At 38.8% G+C, this 15533-nt stretch overlaps 1 protein-coding gene across 2 annotated transcripts in view; it reads right to left on the minus strand.

The window, feature by feature from the left end:
- LOC127415814 (mRNA-capping enzyme-like) overlaps positions 1-15533 on the minus strand; it is a 135736-nt gene that overhangs the window by 86212 nt on the left and 33991 nt on the right. The window contains exons 9-10 of one of the 2 annotated variants that reach the window (XM_051654782.1): positions 15055-15190; positions 12523-12594 (exon numbers count right to left, since the gene is read on the minus strand). In XM_051654782.1, the coding sequence (XP_051510742.1) occupies positions 12523-12594; positions 15055-15190 (208 nt within the window). The remainder of the gene's footprint in view (positions 1-12522; positions 12595-15054; positions 15191-15533) is intronic. The other variant, XM_051654783.1, reaches the window with a different exon arrangement.

Raw genomic sequence — 15533 nt, forward strand, 5'->3', positions numbered from 1 at the left:
ACGACCCTGCATCAGTGTGGAGTGGCATGAAACAACTTATGAATTACAGGACTCCTACCCCCAACCCTGTGGTGGACCAAGAACTGGCTGATGACCTGAATGTGTTCTCTTGTAGATTTGAAAGGCCCAATCTCAAACCCCACACCCACTCTGACTTTCACTTCACACAAACACCAACAACTCCTGCAACCCCCCTCCTGCTACTCAACCTGCACTTAAGATCTGTGAAGATGATGTGTGCCGTGTCTTTCGAAAACAAAAGATAAGGAAAGCACAGGGCCCAGATGGTGTTTCACCTGCATGTCTTAGATCCTGTGCTAACCAGCTGGCCCCCATCTTCACACTGATTTTTCAATAGATCACTGGAGCAGTGTGAAGTTCCCTGCTGCTTCAAACGCTCAATCATCATTCCTGTCCGAAAGAAACCAAAAATCACAGGACTTAATGACTACAGACCTGTCGCCCTGACATCTGTGGTCATGAAGTCATTTGAGAGACTGGTGTTGGCCCACCTGAGGAACATCACTGGACCCTTTCTAGATCCCCTTCAATTTGCTTATCGAGCAAACAGGTCTGTGGATGATGCAGTCAACATGGGATTGCATCATATCCTGCAACATCTGGACAGACCAGAGACATATGCAAGGATCCTTTTTGTGGACTTCAGTTCGGCTTTCAACACCATCATCCCAGCTATTCTCTGGATTAAATTACACCAACTCTCTGTTCCCATGTCTATCTGTCAGTGGATTACCAGCTTTCTGATGGACAGGCAGCAGCTTGTGAGACAGGGGAAATTCACTTCCAGCACCTGTACAATCAGCACTGGTGCCCCCCAGGGCTGTGTGCTCTCCCCACTACTCTTCTCCCTCTACACCAAAGACTACATCGCCAAGGACCCCTCTGTCAAGCTCCTGAAGTTTGCAGACGACACCACTGTCATCGGCCTCATCCGAGATGACGATGAGTCTGCATACAGAAGGGAGGTTAAACAGCTGACTGTCTGGTGCAGTCAAAACAACCTTGAGCTGAACACGCTCAAAACGGTGGAGATGATTGTGGACTCCCCAACACTGCCCCCCACCTCCCCTTCACCATTCTAAACAGCACTGTGGCAGCAGGAGTCATTCAGGTTCCTGAGCACTACCATCTCACAGGACCTGAAGTGGGAGACCCACATTGACTCCATTGCGAAAAAGGCCCAGCAGAGGTTGCACTTCCTTCGCCAGTTGAGGAAGTTCAACCTGCCACAGGCGCTGCTGATACAGTTCTACTCAGCAGTCATCGAGTCTGTCCTCTGCACTTCAATAACTGTCTGGTTTGGTTCAGATACGAAATTGGCTACAAAGACTACAAAGGACAGTTCGAACTGCTGAGAGGATTATTGGTTACCCCCAGCCCTCCCTTCAAGAACTATACACTTCCAGAGTGAGGAAAAAGGCTGGAAAAATCACTCTGGACCCCACTCATCCTGCCCACTACCTTTTTGAACTGTTTCAGGGCTCTGAGCACCAGAACCATCAGGCACAGGAACAGTTTTTTCCCCCCAGGCTATCCATCTCACGAACAGTTAAAACTGCCCAACTGAGCAATAATTAATGTGCAATACACAGCTTAGTCTTTTTATATTATCCAACACATCCAACCTCTTCTGCCAATACATTCCCTTGCACTGCATATAACCAATTTGTATTTAGATTTGCACTATGTATGTGTATGTCTGTGTATGTATGTATGTATGTATGTATGTGTGTGTGTGTGTATTTATATGTATGTATGTGTGTGTGTGTGTGTGTGTGTGTGTGTGTGTGTGTGTGTGTGATATATATATATATATATATATATATATATATATAGATAGATAGATAGATAGTCTATTGTGTATTCTATATATACTTTTTTCTTTTCAATATGTATTTATTTTTAATTCCATTTTTAATTATTTTTTTAAAAGTCTTGTTGCTGTTTTGTATTGTTGTGTACTGGAAGCTTCAACAAGACAAATTCCTTGTATGTGTAAGCATACTTGGCAATAAAGCTCATTCTTATTCTGATTCTAATATGCCTTTATAATCAGGGTTCCCACTCTTTTCGAGGCACAATTTTCCAGGACATTTTGTGTGCCCAACAAGTGTAACATTTAAGCAAATATACATGCGTCCATTTAAATAGAGATTTTATTTTGACGTTTCTGTGTGTTTTTGATGGTAGTCTCTCACCTTCAGATACAGTGCATCTGGAAAGTATTCACAGCGCTTCACTTTTTCCACATTTTGTTATGTTACAGCCTTATTCCAAAATGGATTAAATTCATTATTTTCCTCAAAATTCTACAAACAATACCCCATAATGACAACGTGAAAGAAGTTTGTTTGAAATCTTTGCAAATTTATAAAAAAAATATATATATATATATTTTTTTTTTAAAATCACATGTACATAAGTATTCACAGCCTTTGCCATGACACTCAAAATTGAGCTCAGGTGCATCCTGTTTCCAATGATCATCCTTGAGATGTTTCTACAACTTGATTGGAGTCCACCTGTGGTAAATTCAGTTGATTGGACATGATTTGGAAAGGCACACACCTGTCTATATAAGGTCCCACAGTTAACAGTGCATGTCAGAGCACAAACCAAACCATGAAGTCCAAGGAATTGTCTGTAGGCCTCCAAGACAAGATTGTATTGAGGCACAGATCTGGGGAAGGGTACAGAAAAATATCTGCAGCATTGAAGGTCCCAATGAGCACAGTGGTCTCCATCATCCGTAAATGGAAGAACCACCAGGACTCTTCCTAGAGCTGGCCACCCGGCCAAACCAAGCGATCGGGGGAGAAGGGCCTTAGTCAGGGAGGTGACCAAGAACCCGATGGTCACTCTGACAGAGCTCCAGTGTTTCTCTGTGGAGAGAGGAGAACCTTCCAGAAGAACAACCATCTCTGCAGCACTCCACCAAACAGGCCTGTATGGTAGAGTGGCCAGATGGAAGCCACTCCTCAGTAAAAGGCACATGACAGCCCGCTTGGAGTTTGCCAAAAGGCACCTGAAGGACTCTCAGACCATGAGAAACAAAATTCTCTGGTCTGATGAAACAAAGATTGAACTCTTTGGCCTGAATGGCAAGCGTCATGTCTGGAGGAAACCAGGCACCGCTCATCACCTGGCCAATACCATCCCAACAGTGAAGCATGGTGGTGGCAGCATCATGCTGTGGGGACGTTTTTCAGCGGCAGGAACTGGGAGACTAGTCAGGATCGAGGGAAAGATGAATGCAGCAATGTACAGAGACATCCTTGATGAAAACCTGCTCCAGAGTGCTCTGGACCTCAGACTGGGGTGAAGGTTCATCTTCCAACAGGACAACGACCCTAAGCACACAGCCAAGATAACAAAGGAGTGGCTCCGGGACAACTCTGTGAATGTTCTTGAGTGGCCCAGCCAGAGCCCAGACTTGAACCCGATTGAACATCTCTGGAGAGATCTGAAAATGGCAGTGCACCGACGCTCCCCATCCAACTTGATGGAGCTTGAGAGGTCCTGCAAAGAAGAATGGGAGAAACTGCCCAAAAATAGGTGTGCCAAGCTTGTAGCATCATACTCAAAAAGATTTGAGGCTGTAATTGGTGCCAAAGGTGCTTCAACAAAGTATGGAGCAAAGGCTGTGAATACTTATGTACATGTGATTTTGTTTTCTTTTTTTCTTTTTAATAAATTTGCAAAGATTTCAAACAAACTTCTTTCACATTGTCATTATGGGGTATTGTTTGTAGAATTTTGAGGAAAATAATGAATTTAATCCATTTTGGAATAAGGCTGTAACATAACAAAATGTGGAAAAAGTGAAGCGCTGTGAATACTTTCCAGATGCACTGTATCTGGAGGTGAGAGACTACCATCAAAAACACACAGAAACGCCAAAATAAAATCTCTATTTAAATGGACGCACGTATATTTGCTTAAATGTTACACTTGTTGGGCACATAAAATGTCCTGGAAAATTGTGCCTCGAAAAGAGTGGGAACCCTGATTATAATGGCATATTAGAATCAGAATAAGAATAAGCTTTATTGCCAAGTATGCTTACACATACAAGGAATTTGTCTTGGTGAAGCTTCCAGTACACAACAATACAAAACAGCAACAAGACTTTTAAAAAATAATTAAAAATGGAATAAAAAATAAATACATATTGAAAAGAAAAAAGTATATATAGAATACACAATAGACTATCTATCTATCTATCTATCTATCTATATATATATATATATATCTATATATATATATATATCATATATATATATATATATATATATATATATATATATATATATATATATATATATATACAGGTGCATCTCAATAAATTAGAATGTCGTGGAAAAGTTCATTTATTTCAGTAATTCAACTCAAATTGTGAAACTCGTGTATTAAATAAATTCAATGCACACAGACTGAAGTAGTTTAAGTCTTTGGTTCTTTTAACTGTGATGATTTTGGCCCACATTTAACAAAAACCCACCAATTCACTATTTCAAAAAATTAGAATATGGTGACATGCCACTCAGCTAATCAACTCAAAACACCTGCAAAGGTTTCCTGAGCCTTCAAAATGGTCTCTCAGTTTGGTTCACTAGGCTACACAATCATGGGGAAGACTGCTGATCTGACAGTTGTCCAGAAGACAATCATTGACACCCTTCACAAGGAGGGTAAGCCACAAACATTCATTGCCAAAGAAGCTGACTGTTCACAGAGTGCTGTATCCAAGCATGTTAACAGAAAGTTGAGTGAAAGGAAAAAGTGTGGAAGAAAAAGATGCACAACCAACCGAGAGAACCGCAGCCTTATGAGGATTGTCAAGCAAAATCGATTCAAGAATTTGGGTGAACTTCACAAGGAATGGACTGAGGCTGGGGTCAAGGCATCAAGAGCCACCACACACAGATGTGTCAAGAAATTTGGCTACAGTTGTCGTATTCCTCTTGTTAAGCCACTCCTGAACCACAGACAATGTCAGAGGCGTCTTACCTGGGCTAAGGAGAAGAAGAACTGGACTGTTGCCCAGTGGTCCAAAGTCCTCTTTTCAGATGAGAGCAAGTTTTGTATTTTATTTGAAAACCAAGGTCCTAGAGTCTGGAGGAAGGGTGGAGAAGCTCATAGCCCAAGTTGCTTGAAGTCCAGTGTTAAGTTTCCACAGTCTGTGATGATTTGGGGTGCAATGTCATCTGCTGGTGTTGGTCCATTGTGTTTTTTGAAAACCAAAGTCACTGCACCTGTTTACCAAGTAATTTTGGAGCACTTCATGCTTCCTTCTGCTGACCAGCTTTTTAAAGATGCTGATTTCATTTTCCAGCAGGATTTGGCACCTGCCCACACTGCCAAAAGCACCAAAAGTTGGTTAAATGACCATGGTGTTGGTGTGCTTGACTGGCCAGCAAACTCACCAGACCTGAACCCCATAGAGAATCTATGGGGTATTGTCAAGAGGAAAATGAGAAACAAGAGACCAAAAAATGCAGATGAGCTGAAGGCCACTGTCAAAGAAACCTGGGCTTCCATACCACCTCAGCAGTGCCACAAACTGATCACCTCCATGCCACGCCGTATTGAGGCAGTAATTAAAGCAAAAGGAGCCCCTACCAAGTATTGAGTACATATACAGTAAATGAACATACTTTCCAGAAGGCCAACAATTCACTAAAAATTGTTTTTTTATTGGTCTTATGATGTATTCTAATTTTTTGAGATAGTGAATTGGTGGGTTTTTGTTAAATGTGAGCCAAAATCATCACAATTAAAAGAACCAAAGACTTAAACTACTTCAGTCTGTGTGCATTGAATTTATTTAATACACGAGTTTCACAATTTGAGTTGAATTACTGAAATGAACTTTTCCACGACATTCTAATTTATTGAGATGCACCTGTATATACACACACTGTATATATATATATATATATATATATACACACACACACACACACACACACACATACACACATACATACACACATACATACACACATACATACACACATACATACATACACACACACACACACACACACACAGACATACTCAGACACAGTGCAAATCTAAATACAAATCGGTTATATACAGTGCAAGGGAATGTAATGGCAGAAGAGGTTGGATGTGTTGGATAATATAAAAAGACTAAGCTGTGTATTGCACATTAATTATTGCTCAGTTGAGCAGTTTTAACTGTTCATGAGATGGATAACCTGGGGGGAAAAAACTGTTCCTGTGCCTGATGGTTCTGGTGCTCAGAGCCCTGAAACAGTTCAAAAAGGTAGTGGGCAGGGTGAGTGGGGTCCAGAGTGATTTTTCCAGCCTTTTTCCTCACTCTGGAAGTGTATAGTTCTTGAAGGGAGGGCTGGGGGTAACCAATAATCCTCTCAGCAGTTCAAACTGTCCTTTGTAGTCTTTGTAGCCGATTTCGTATCTGAACCAAACCAGACAGTTATTGAAGTGCAGAGGACAGACTCGATGACTGCTGAGTAGAACTGTATCAGCAGCGCCTGTAGCAGGTTGAACTTCCTCAACTGGCGAAGGAAGTGCAACCTCTGCTGGGCCTTTTTCGCAATGGAGTCAATGTGGGTCTCCCACTTCAGGTCCTGTGAGATGGTAGTGCTCAGGAACCTGAATGACTCCTGCTGCCACAGGAGTCATTTCACTACATGCAGTAATATAAGCAGTTCACTACATGGCCCAGTGTGATTATTAATCCCCATAAAGATGATTAAATAAAATAAATACATGTGCTGCACACTTCAGATTGTTCTGCTCTGTCATCTCACACAAATAAGAGCGAGCATGATGATCACAATGAAGCGTGCATAACTTGCAGATTAAACAGTATATTTATTCAATCAAATACAATCTCTGTCTCCATCCTCCTTGGCTCCCGCCATAACTGTCAGCCTGCATCGGTTCCTTTATTTATATGATTAAAAAATTGCCGCCTCAAGAAGCATTAAGATACAAGTTTTATGCCAGTTATGTCGAATGCTTATTGGGTGTTTCTCAATGCTAAGAACGCGTTCTCGTTCTTGGTAAAATAGTCTTGCCTAACTACCTTGAAAGAGCGAACTCGGAAGACATAAGGACGTAAAACACATCTATGTAACTGTTGAGATGTGCTGTGATATGTAGCTTCAACAAACAAAATGTACAAAAATTTAAATTTAAATGTTACAAATACTGATGTACAAATAGCTATGTATAATCATGAGATGAGTTAGGAACCTTCTCCATAGGGCTACATTCAAAGACAGCTGGACAGAGTACAACATGCACGGGCCTCAATGCGTGTTTTTCGAAGTTTCAAACTACTTTTAACTTGACACAATGTCTAGAAATGTGAGATTTATGGCACAATACGTTAAAAACCAGAAATGTGTCGTAACCTTGCTCCAAAAGTGTCCATCCGACACATGTACACATGGACAAACAAAAATAGGGCAGTGTTGCCAAATCTATTGTTGGCAAATTAAGGCAAATTATAAGGCAGCATCACATGTGTCCTTCATAGTGAAGGCAATCCCAGAACACACTGTACCAAGATGGTGGACAAGTCGTGAGAAATGTTAACATGGTACAACAATTTAAAAAATAGCATTGGAGGGCACAAGAACACATCCTCTGTATTCTTAGCTTAGAAACATGCTAACGTCAAACTTTATTGAAAATTGTAAGTTAAGTCTCCTGTACGCATCACGCAAGGAGCCTATTTGGTGGAATAACACTGATTTTCAATCATAGCTTTCATGCGTCTTGGCATGCTCTCTACCAGTCTTTCACATTGCTGTTGGGTGACTTTATGCCACTCCTGGTGCAAAAATTAAAGCAGCTCGGCTTTGATAGCTTGTGGTCAACCATCTTCCTCTTGATCACATTCCAGAGGTTTTCAATGGGGTTCAGGTCTGGAGATTGGGCTGGCCATGACAGAGTCTTGATCCAGTGGTCCTCCATCCACACCTTGATTGACCTGGCTGTGTGGCATTGTCCTGCTGGAAAAAACTATCCTCAGAGTTGGGGAACATTGTCAGAGCAGAAGGAAGCAAGTTTTCTTCCAGGACAACTTTGTACATGGCTTGATTCATGCGTCCTTCACTAACTCACATAAAGTCACCCAACAGCAATGTAAAAGACTGGTAGAGAGCATGCAAAGACATATGAAAGCCAGGTGATTGAAAATCAGGGTTATTCTACCAAATATTGATTTCTGAACTCTTCCTAAGTTAAAACATTAGGATTGTGTTGTTTAAAAATGAATATCAACCTTTTTTGTATTATGAGAGGTCTGAAAACACCATCTTTTTTGTTATTATGACCAGTTGTCATTTTCTGCAAATAAATGCTCTAAATGACAATATTTTTATTTGGTATTTGGGAGAAATGTTGTCAGTACTTTACAGAATAAAACAAAAATGTTCATTTTACTCAAAAACATACCTATAAATAGTAAATCCAGAGAAACTGATAATTTTGCAGCGGTCTCTTAATTTTTTCCAGAGCTGTATTTTAAGTTGGGTCTATGAAATAACTGGGGGCAATAGTAACACTGAATTTCTTTAATAACAGATAATTCACAGTGATTAAACTTACACAACATGCTCGGTAGAGGAAAATAAATAATAATTTTGAAACATACAAGTTACACAACACAAACGGAAATAAGCCAGCAACTTTTAGCGAGGCCATGAATGAGCGGGTGTTCTTTAACTTGCGATCGGATTACATGAGACCGATGTTAATAACAGGTCTGAACAGGGCCTTTGTGACCAAGTGAAACAGTAATGGTTTGGATGAGGCCAATGTAAGAAAATGCATCAAATTAATTTACTAGTTCCTAAATTATAATTTAAACTTGAACAGTCTACAAAAGCTGTAAAGTGTAACCTGCTAACCATGTAAATAGTCTTTTAATAGTTTTGAAATAAGAAAACTATTATTCTCCTAATTCTTAAACTGTTTTACATTTCTTATTTATCAAACAACAGTTATTCCCACTCCCCAATCTTATAGGTCATGTAGAAATTTAAGAGTGCTGATATTTAGTATAACAGTACTGGGCCACTTTACTGTTTGCATCACTTCGCTTGTGTGTTTGCGGTGTCCCAGACCAGAGTTTTGCACATGCCTAGACAATATTACCCAATAATCACCAATAAAACCCCAAAGAAGAGTCATGGAAAAAAGCAAAGCAAGACAAAACTATAATTTCAGTGGATTTGGCTGGTCATCAAACGATAGCAATGGTAAAGTATCATCTGCCAAGTCCAACAGGGCAAACGCAACAGAAACAGAGCAACAGTGGGCCAGACAACAGCAGGGGTCTTCATAAGACCAGCGGGAGGTCATGGACAACTACGAGTAAAGCGACAATTCTTTGTTGATGAACCATATGCCGCACAGGTCTAAGAGGACAAGATTAAATCTTCACATCACAGGGACTACTCTTATTAAACACTACATTATATAACCAAATGTTTAGATATTTTGAAGAAAATGTGTGAGGTGAGACTGCTCGTGCAAACTGACAACCATAATGCGGAGGTGTTCTGGGTAGGGTTGCACCAGCTGTGTCTCACTTCATTTGGGACGTAAGACTTAGCTAGTAGGTGGTAAGCTATCTGTAAAGTAATGTGTGGTCAAATAAAGGCCTCGATATACTTCCGTAGAAGTTCTTCTTCGTTCTTTGTTCAGGGGTAAAAAGAAGTTAGAAACAGCTGAGCAATGGTTTACTGTTTGCGAACATTCAGACACCCGCCACACCTCTGTGGGACGGCGTATAGAGGTATTTTTAAATATGAGGATGCTAAAGACGACATGTAAAACCTTAACTAATATGACGAAATGTGCTATCAATGCCTCATTTTATGAGTAGAATTCACATGAATTCAGTAAAAGACAGTGTTTTAACCACTTGATGATTATTTGAAGTAATATATATGCAGTAGAAATGTTTTATTTGTCATGTTTAGATTCTGAATTCATGTAGCTATTGAGCTAACAACACGATATGCGGCAACATAATATTATTACACTCTGTTATTGTAATTTATGATGATACTACTACAAAGTGGGTGTATAGAAGAGTGTTAAAGGAGGAAAAACTGACAAAAGAATGACGATAAGAGAGGCATGTCTTATTTTGGGCAGATGTGTGAATGGCTTTCGCTGCAGATGGCACATGAGTGAATGGGCACTTGAGAGTATTTGAGTAGATTTGATTCCTTTTGTAGACAAAATAAACAAAAAACAAATCCCATGACATGTTCTTGTAAAATCTCTCTACGTGAGTGATCGTACAGATGTAGTAACCTTTGCACCAGCTTGCTATTACCTCTACATGCCGATTTGTTCATGTTGACTGATTTTGACTGACTGAAGAACGTAAACAGAATTAGCTGTCGGCCTCAAGGTAAGTGGAGCTCTTGGTCACACCTACTGATGATGTGGACCAATGACAGTAAGGTGTTTAGCAGCCATTCAGAAGTTTTCCTAAAAGTTACCCCTGGCGAGCTGTTACGCACCACCTAAACGAACTCAAAAACACCTTATTTTTGGCCAGATTTTGTTCTAAATTACGTCACACCCATTCGTTCTTCGATTTCGGATGAAGTATATTGAGGCCTTAATATGATGTTTACTTTTATTGATCCAATAAGCAGCCTTCAAATTTGTAAACAGAAGCGTGAATCAGTGTCAGTTTTGTTATGGTTGATGTTCAAACCTTTTTTCTCTCACATGACTGTCAGTAGTAATAAATTAAATTTCAACTGAAACACTGTATGTAAAAAAAAAAAAAAATGGCAATGTTTCATACTCAAATTTAAAAGTACACCATTCACACACACTGTGGACTAATAGCAAAAAAATGGTCAAATATTTTTCAGAAAACCCCCAAATAATAATAAAAAAAAGACTCCAATTATTCATAAATAATACTGTATGTATCTTATGATATATAGATTTTTTTTTCTATTTTTTTTTTCCAACTTTGTAAGCATGTAATTATGGTTCTGTTCACTCCATCTCACTTTGAAAAGTCTTATTTCATTCTACTAGATGGCAGCACGTGCTAAAAAAATAATTTTTTCATATTCTATCACAATATACAGATCTGAAATGTAGGTGGCACTATAATGCATTTTAGCCCTCACAGATGTGCTCGTCCATAGACATTCAGTCTAATTTACAGTTCATGCACCACCCTCATTGTTTCATTGAATATCTCGTCCTCTGAGTAGACTAGTAGCTCAATGTAGGCGTCAATAGAAATCTAAGATTCTCATCTTTGCGAAGATATATCACATTTTACCATCAATAGTCGAAAACTTATTTTATGATGATTTGTTTAGCATGCTTTTCCTGCTGGATGTCATATTTTGTTCTGGACATCTAAGATATAACATTGGATTATTATTGAGAGTATTTGAGTAGATTTATACCGAGCATGTTGTCGAAGTTGTGTAATTGAAGAAATTCAGTGTGTTACTATTGCCCCCAGTTATTTCACAGATCCAACTTAAAATACAGCTCTGGAAAAAATTAAGAGACCACTGCAAAATTATCAGTTTCTCTGGAGTTTTATCATCCACCAGGACTATTTCCAGGACAAAATGTGTGATCACTTAGACAAATAATAGCACACATCTCCTCTACAAGCTTCAGGATTTCAGTTAAAATTAATTTCCATAGGACGAGTTACAATTAAAGGATTACGATTGTTGCATATAAATAATATTACATGGAAGGAATAAGGGATGAATGTGTGGCCAGCCACTTCTAGATCGATAATCTACCTCCAATACACACACGCTTTTAAATGAGATCTGGCCTTGATGGGTCAATATTTTTTAAGAGATATATCTGTATTAGTGTTTAATATACTCGTATATCATAGACAAACTTAATAAATAAAGCTGATGGAACACAGAAAATATGTGAGCAGTATATATGTTTGAATATTAGTCATTTGATAGAAGCCAGCATTTGGCACATCATTAGACAGGCGCAATAAATGTGTCGTCTGTATTTACATGCTGGCTGCTGTGGCATCAATCTTACAAATGAAGGTTTACAAGCTCCTTTTTTGAAAAATGGCTTTCCGCTACGGTAACGAAGCAAAACCAATTCAAGCGTCCTGTTTCAAATGAAGACTGTTTGCCACGTGAATGCCAGGATCTACAGTATATCATTTATTCAGCAGAACTCTGGAGAGGAAAAAAAGTGCAGAAAAAATGCTGGTATACCTTTGCATTCTCTTTCAAACATAAGACACAAAATTAAGAACTGACCCACACTTTTAATAGAATTTAGTCAACATGGAATGTTTTTTGGGTAAAGTATTCTATTTATGGTTGGTAAAATACCTCCTTCTGTTCTTCCTGTTATGTGCTTTTGCATTTGGGTTTCTGCCAACAGCTTTTTTCTAAATTAAATCAAGAACAAACAGGCGTGTTTTTGTTACTGTTGCCGAAAGGTACTCACATTAAATTTAATGATGTCGTAGATGAGATAACGTGGGACAGGCTGACCATTCACTTTGTCGATAATCATCTCCTACAAATTCATAAAAGTAGAAAACAATTACCAAAACAATCAAATATAAAACCCAATGAGCTAAATTATTTAAAAAAAAAATGTAATGGCCAAATTTATACAATTAGCTTAAAAGCTCAACCACACACAAATCAAAGACTAGAATCATTAGGTTTATACAGTATATAGAGGTAGACCGATATATCAGTTTTACAGATTAATCAGTGCCGATAATTGCTTTTTGGAACTATCGATTGTTGCCGACACCATATAAACCTCATTTGGCGAAACACTTTCATCTAGTGAATATACACAGGTGTGTGTATATATAAAAAATAAAATAAATATATATATATATATATATATTACACACACACACACACACACACACATATATATATATATATTCAGTCTTTCACTGAATTTTGTCCCACCCTTCTTTGCAGAACTGCCTGAGTTCAGCCTCACTGGAGGGTTTTTGAGCATGAACAGTCCGTTTAAGGTCCTGCCACAGCATCTCAATCGGGCTCAAGTCAGGACTTTGACTAGGCCACTCCAAAACTTAAATTAAGCATCTTTTGAGCCATTCAGAGGTGGAATTACTCCTACACTGGTGGCCAACAGTTTGGAATAATGTACAGATTTTGCTCTTATGGAAAGAAAATGGTACTTTTATTCACCAGAGTGGCATTCAACTGGTCACAATGTACAGTCAGGACATTAATAATGTGAGAAATTACTATTACAATTTGAAAAAAAAATTCAATTAAACTACTTCAAAGCATTCTTATAAAAAAAATCCTCCACGTGCAGCAATGACAGCTTTGCAGATCCTTGGCATTTTAGCTGTCAGTTTGTCCAGATACTCAGATGCCATTTAACCCCACACTTCCTGTAGCACTTGCCATAGATGTGACTGTCTTGTCGGGCATTCTCACGCACCTTACAGTCTAGCTGATCCCACAAAAGCTCAATGGGGTTAAGATCCATAACACACTTTTCCAATTATCTGTTGTCCAATGCCTGCGTTTCTTTGCCCACTCTAACCTTTTCTTTTTGTTTTTCTGATTCAAAAGTGTCTTTTTCTTTGCAATTCTTCCCATAAGGCCCGCACCCCTGAGTCTTCTCTTTACTGTTGTACATGAAACTGGTGTTGAGCGGGTAGAATTCAATGAAGCTGTCAGCTGAGGACATGTGAGGCGTCTATTTCTCAAACTAGAGACTCTGATGTACTTATCCTCTTGTTTAGTTGTACATCTGGCCTTCCACATCTCTTTCTGTCCTTGTTAGAGTCAGTTGTCCTTTGTCTTTGAAGACTGTAGTGTACACCTTTGTATGAAATCTTCAATTTCAAGCATTGTATAGACTTCATTCCTCAAAACAATGATTGACTGACGAGTTTCTAGAGAAAGGATAAGGTGTTGGAGTGATGGCTGCTGGAAATGGGGCCTGTCTAGATTTGATTAAAAATTGACTTTTTTCAAATAGTGATGGTGCTGCTTTTTACATCAGTAATGTCCAGACTATACTTTGTGATCAGTTGAATACCACTTTGGTGAATTAAAGTACCTTCCGAAACAGCAAAATCTGAACATTATTACAAACTTTTGGCCGCCAGTGTGTGTGTGTGTGTGTGTGTGTGTGTGTGTGTGTGTGTGTGATATATATATATATATATATATATATATATATATATATATATATATATATTTAGACACATGCACATACAGTATATAGAGCTTTGTAACAGAGCCAAGTCTCTGTCATTTGAAAATAAGTGTATTTCTGGCTTGTTTATAGTTACTGTAAAAGTCTGGCTTCATACACCAAATCTTAATTTTTCTGGTTATTACTGGGATTTTGGATGCACAATAAACTGTTTTTGGGATTTTATTCATTTTGCAGCCTCAATGTCTGTGTTCTTTATAGTAAGGAAATTTGTTATGATTCTATAAATCGTTTTTAAAAAACAATTGGCCGATTAATCGGTTATCGACCTTTTGCACCACCCTAGTTATAGGTATCAGCAAAATCCACTATCGGTTGACCTCTATAGTGGGGATAAAAAATTCTGAGAACAAGCTGAAAACATGGGAAATTGTTTAGTCGTTTAAACCTTGAAATACACTGAACATTTTAGATTTTGAAAGATGTAAAGAAACAATGATGCAAAATAAAACAAAATCTTCCAGATTCTAAACTATTTCTAGGTTACTAATCAAATAAGCAAATTTGTGCAGTACACACTCACAGAATGAACTAATAAATGCTGTAAGAGCAATATCATCTTAAAGGATATTGCTCTTAACATGTTTTCTACTTTAATGTTTCAAGAAAGATACTATACATTAGCTGACAATACCGCATATTTTTGACCAGTCTGATGTAAACTGAATCTGTGGGCACCCACTCAGTGTAGTGATAGAGCTGATCCACACTCTCTGACCCCCTTAACAGGCTTTCATGCATGAAATAACTCACCCCATCCAATAACGTGTTGGAGAGGTGAATGCGTAGATCCTTCCGGAAAGGAAACTCCAGGTTTACTATGAGAAACACTGAGTTGTCTCTGTCAATCATGTACACTTCATTTTTACCATCGATTAACATCATGTACCTGTAAAACACAAAAGACAGAGCGAGTACCGCAAATCAATGGGAGTCATACATTTGGTCCACTGTGCATGCAAATCAATAATCAACATGCGACTGTGTGCTACATTGTTTTCCCCGGTTGTGTTTTCAGTGTAAATACTTTCATTCCGAAGGCATGTTGGCCACTCTTTTGCGGCTTCTGTGTGGAGTAAAATCACTGTAGATAATATAATTGGCTCATTACATCGTGAGGGGGCTTCATAATGAGCTGCCTCCCCGTCTACTGTCTGTATAGGAAGATGCCTTCATAGGCAACATCCTAACCAAAATGGAATCTTACAAGTGGCCAATTTGGAGCGCTCCAC

The sequence above is a fragment of the Myxocyprinus asiaticus genome, chromosome 25, assembly GCF_019703515.2.
Source record: "Myxocyprinus asiaticus isolate MX2 ecotype Aquarium Trade chromosome 25, UBuf_Myxa_2, whole genome shotgun sequence".
Lineage (NCBI taxonomy): Eukaryota > Metazoa > Chordata > Actinopteri > Cypriniformes > Catostomidae > Myxocyprinus > Myxocyprinus asiaticus.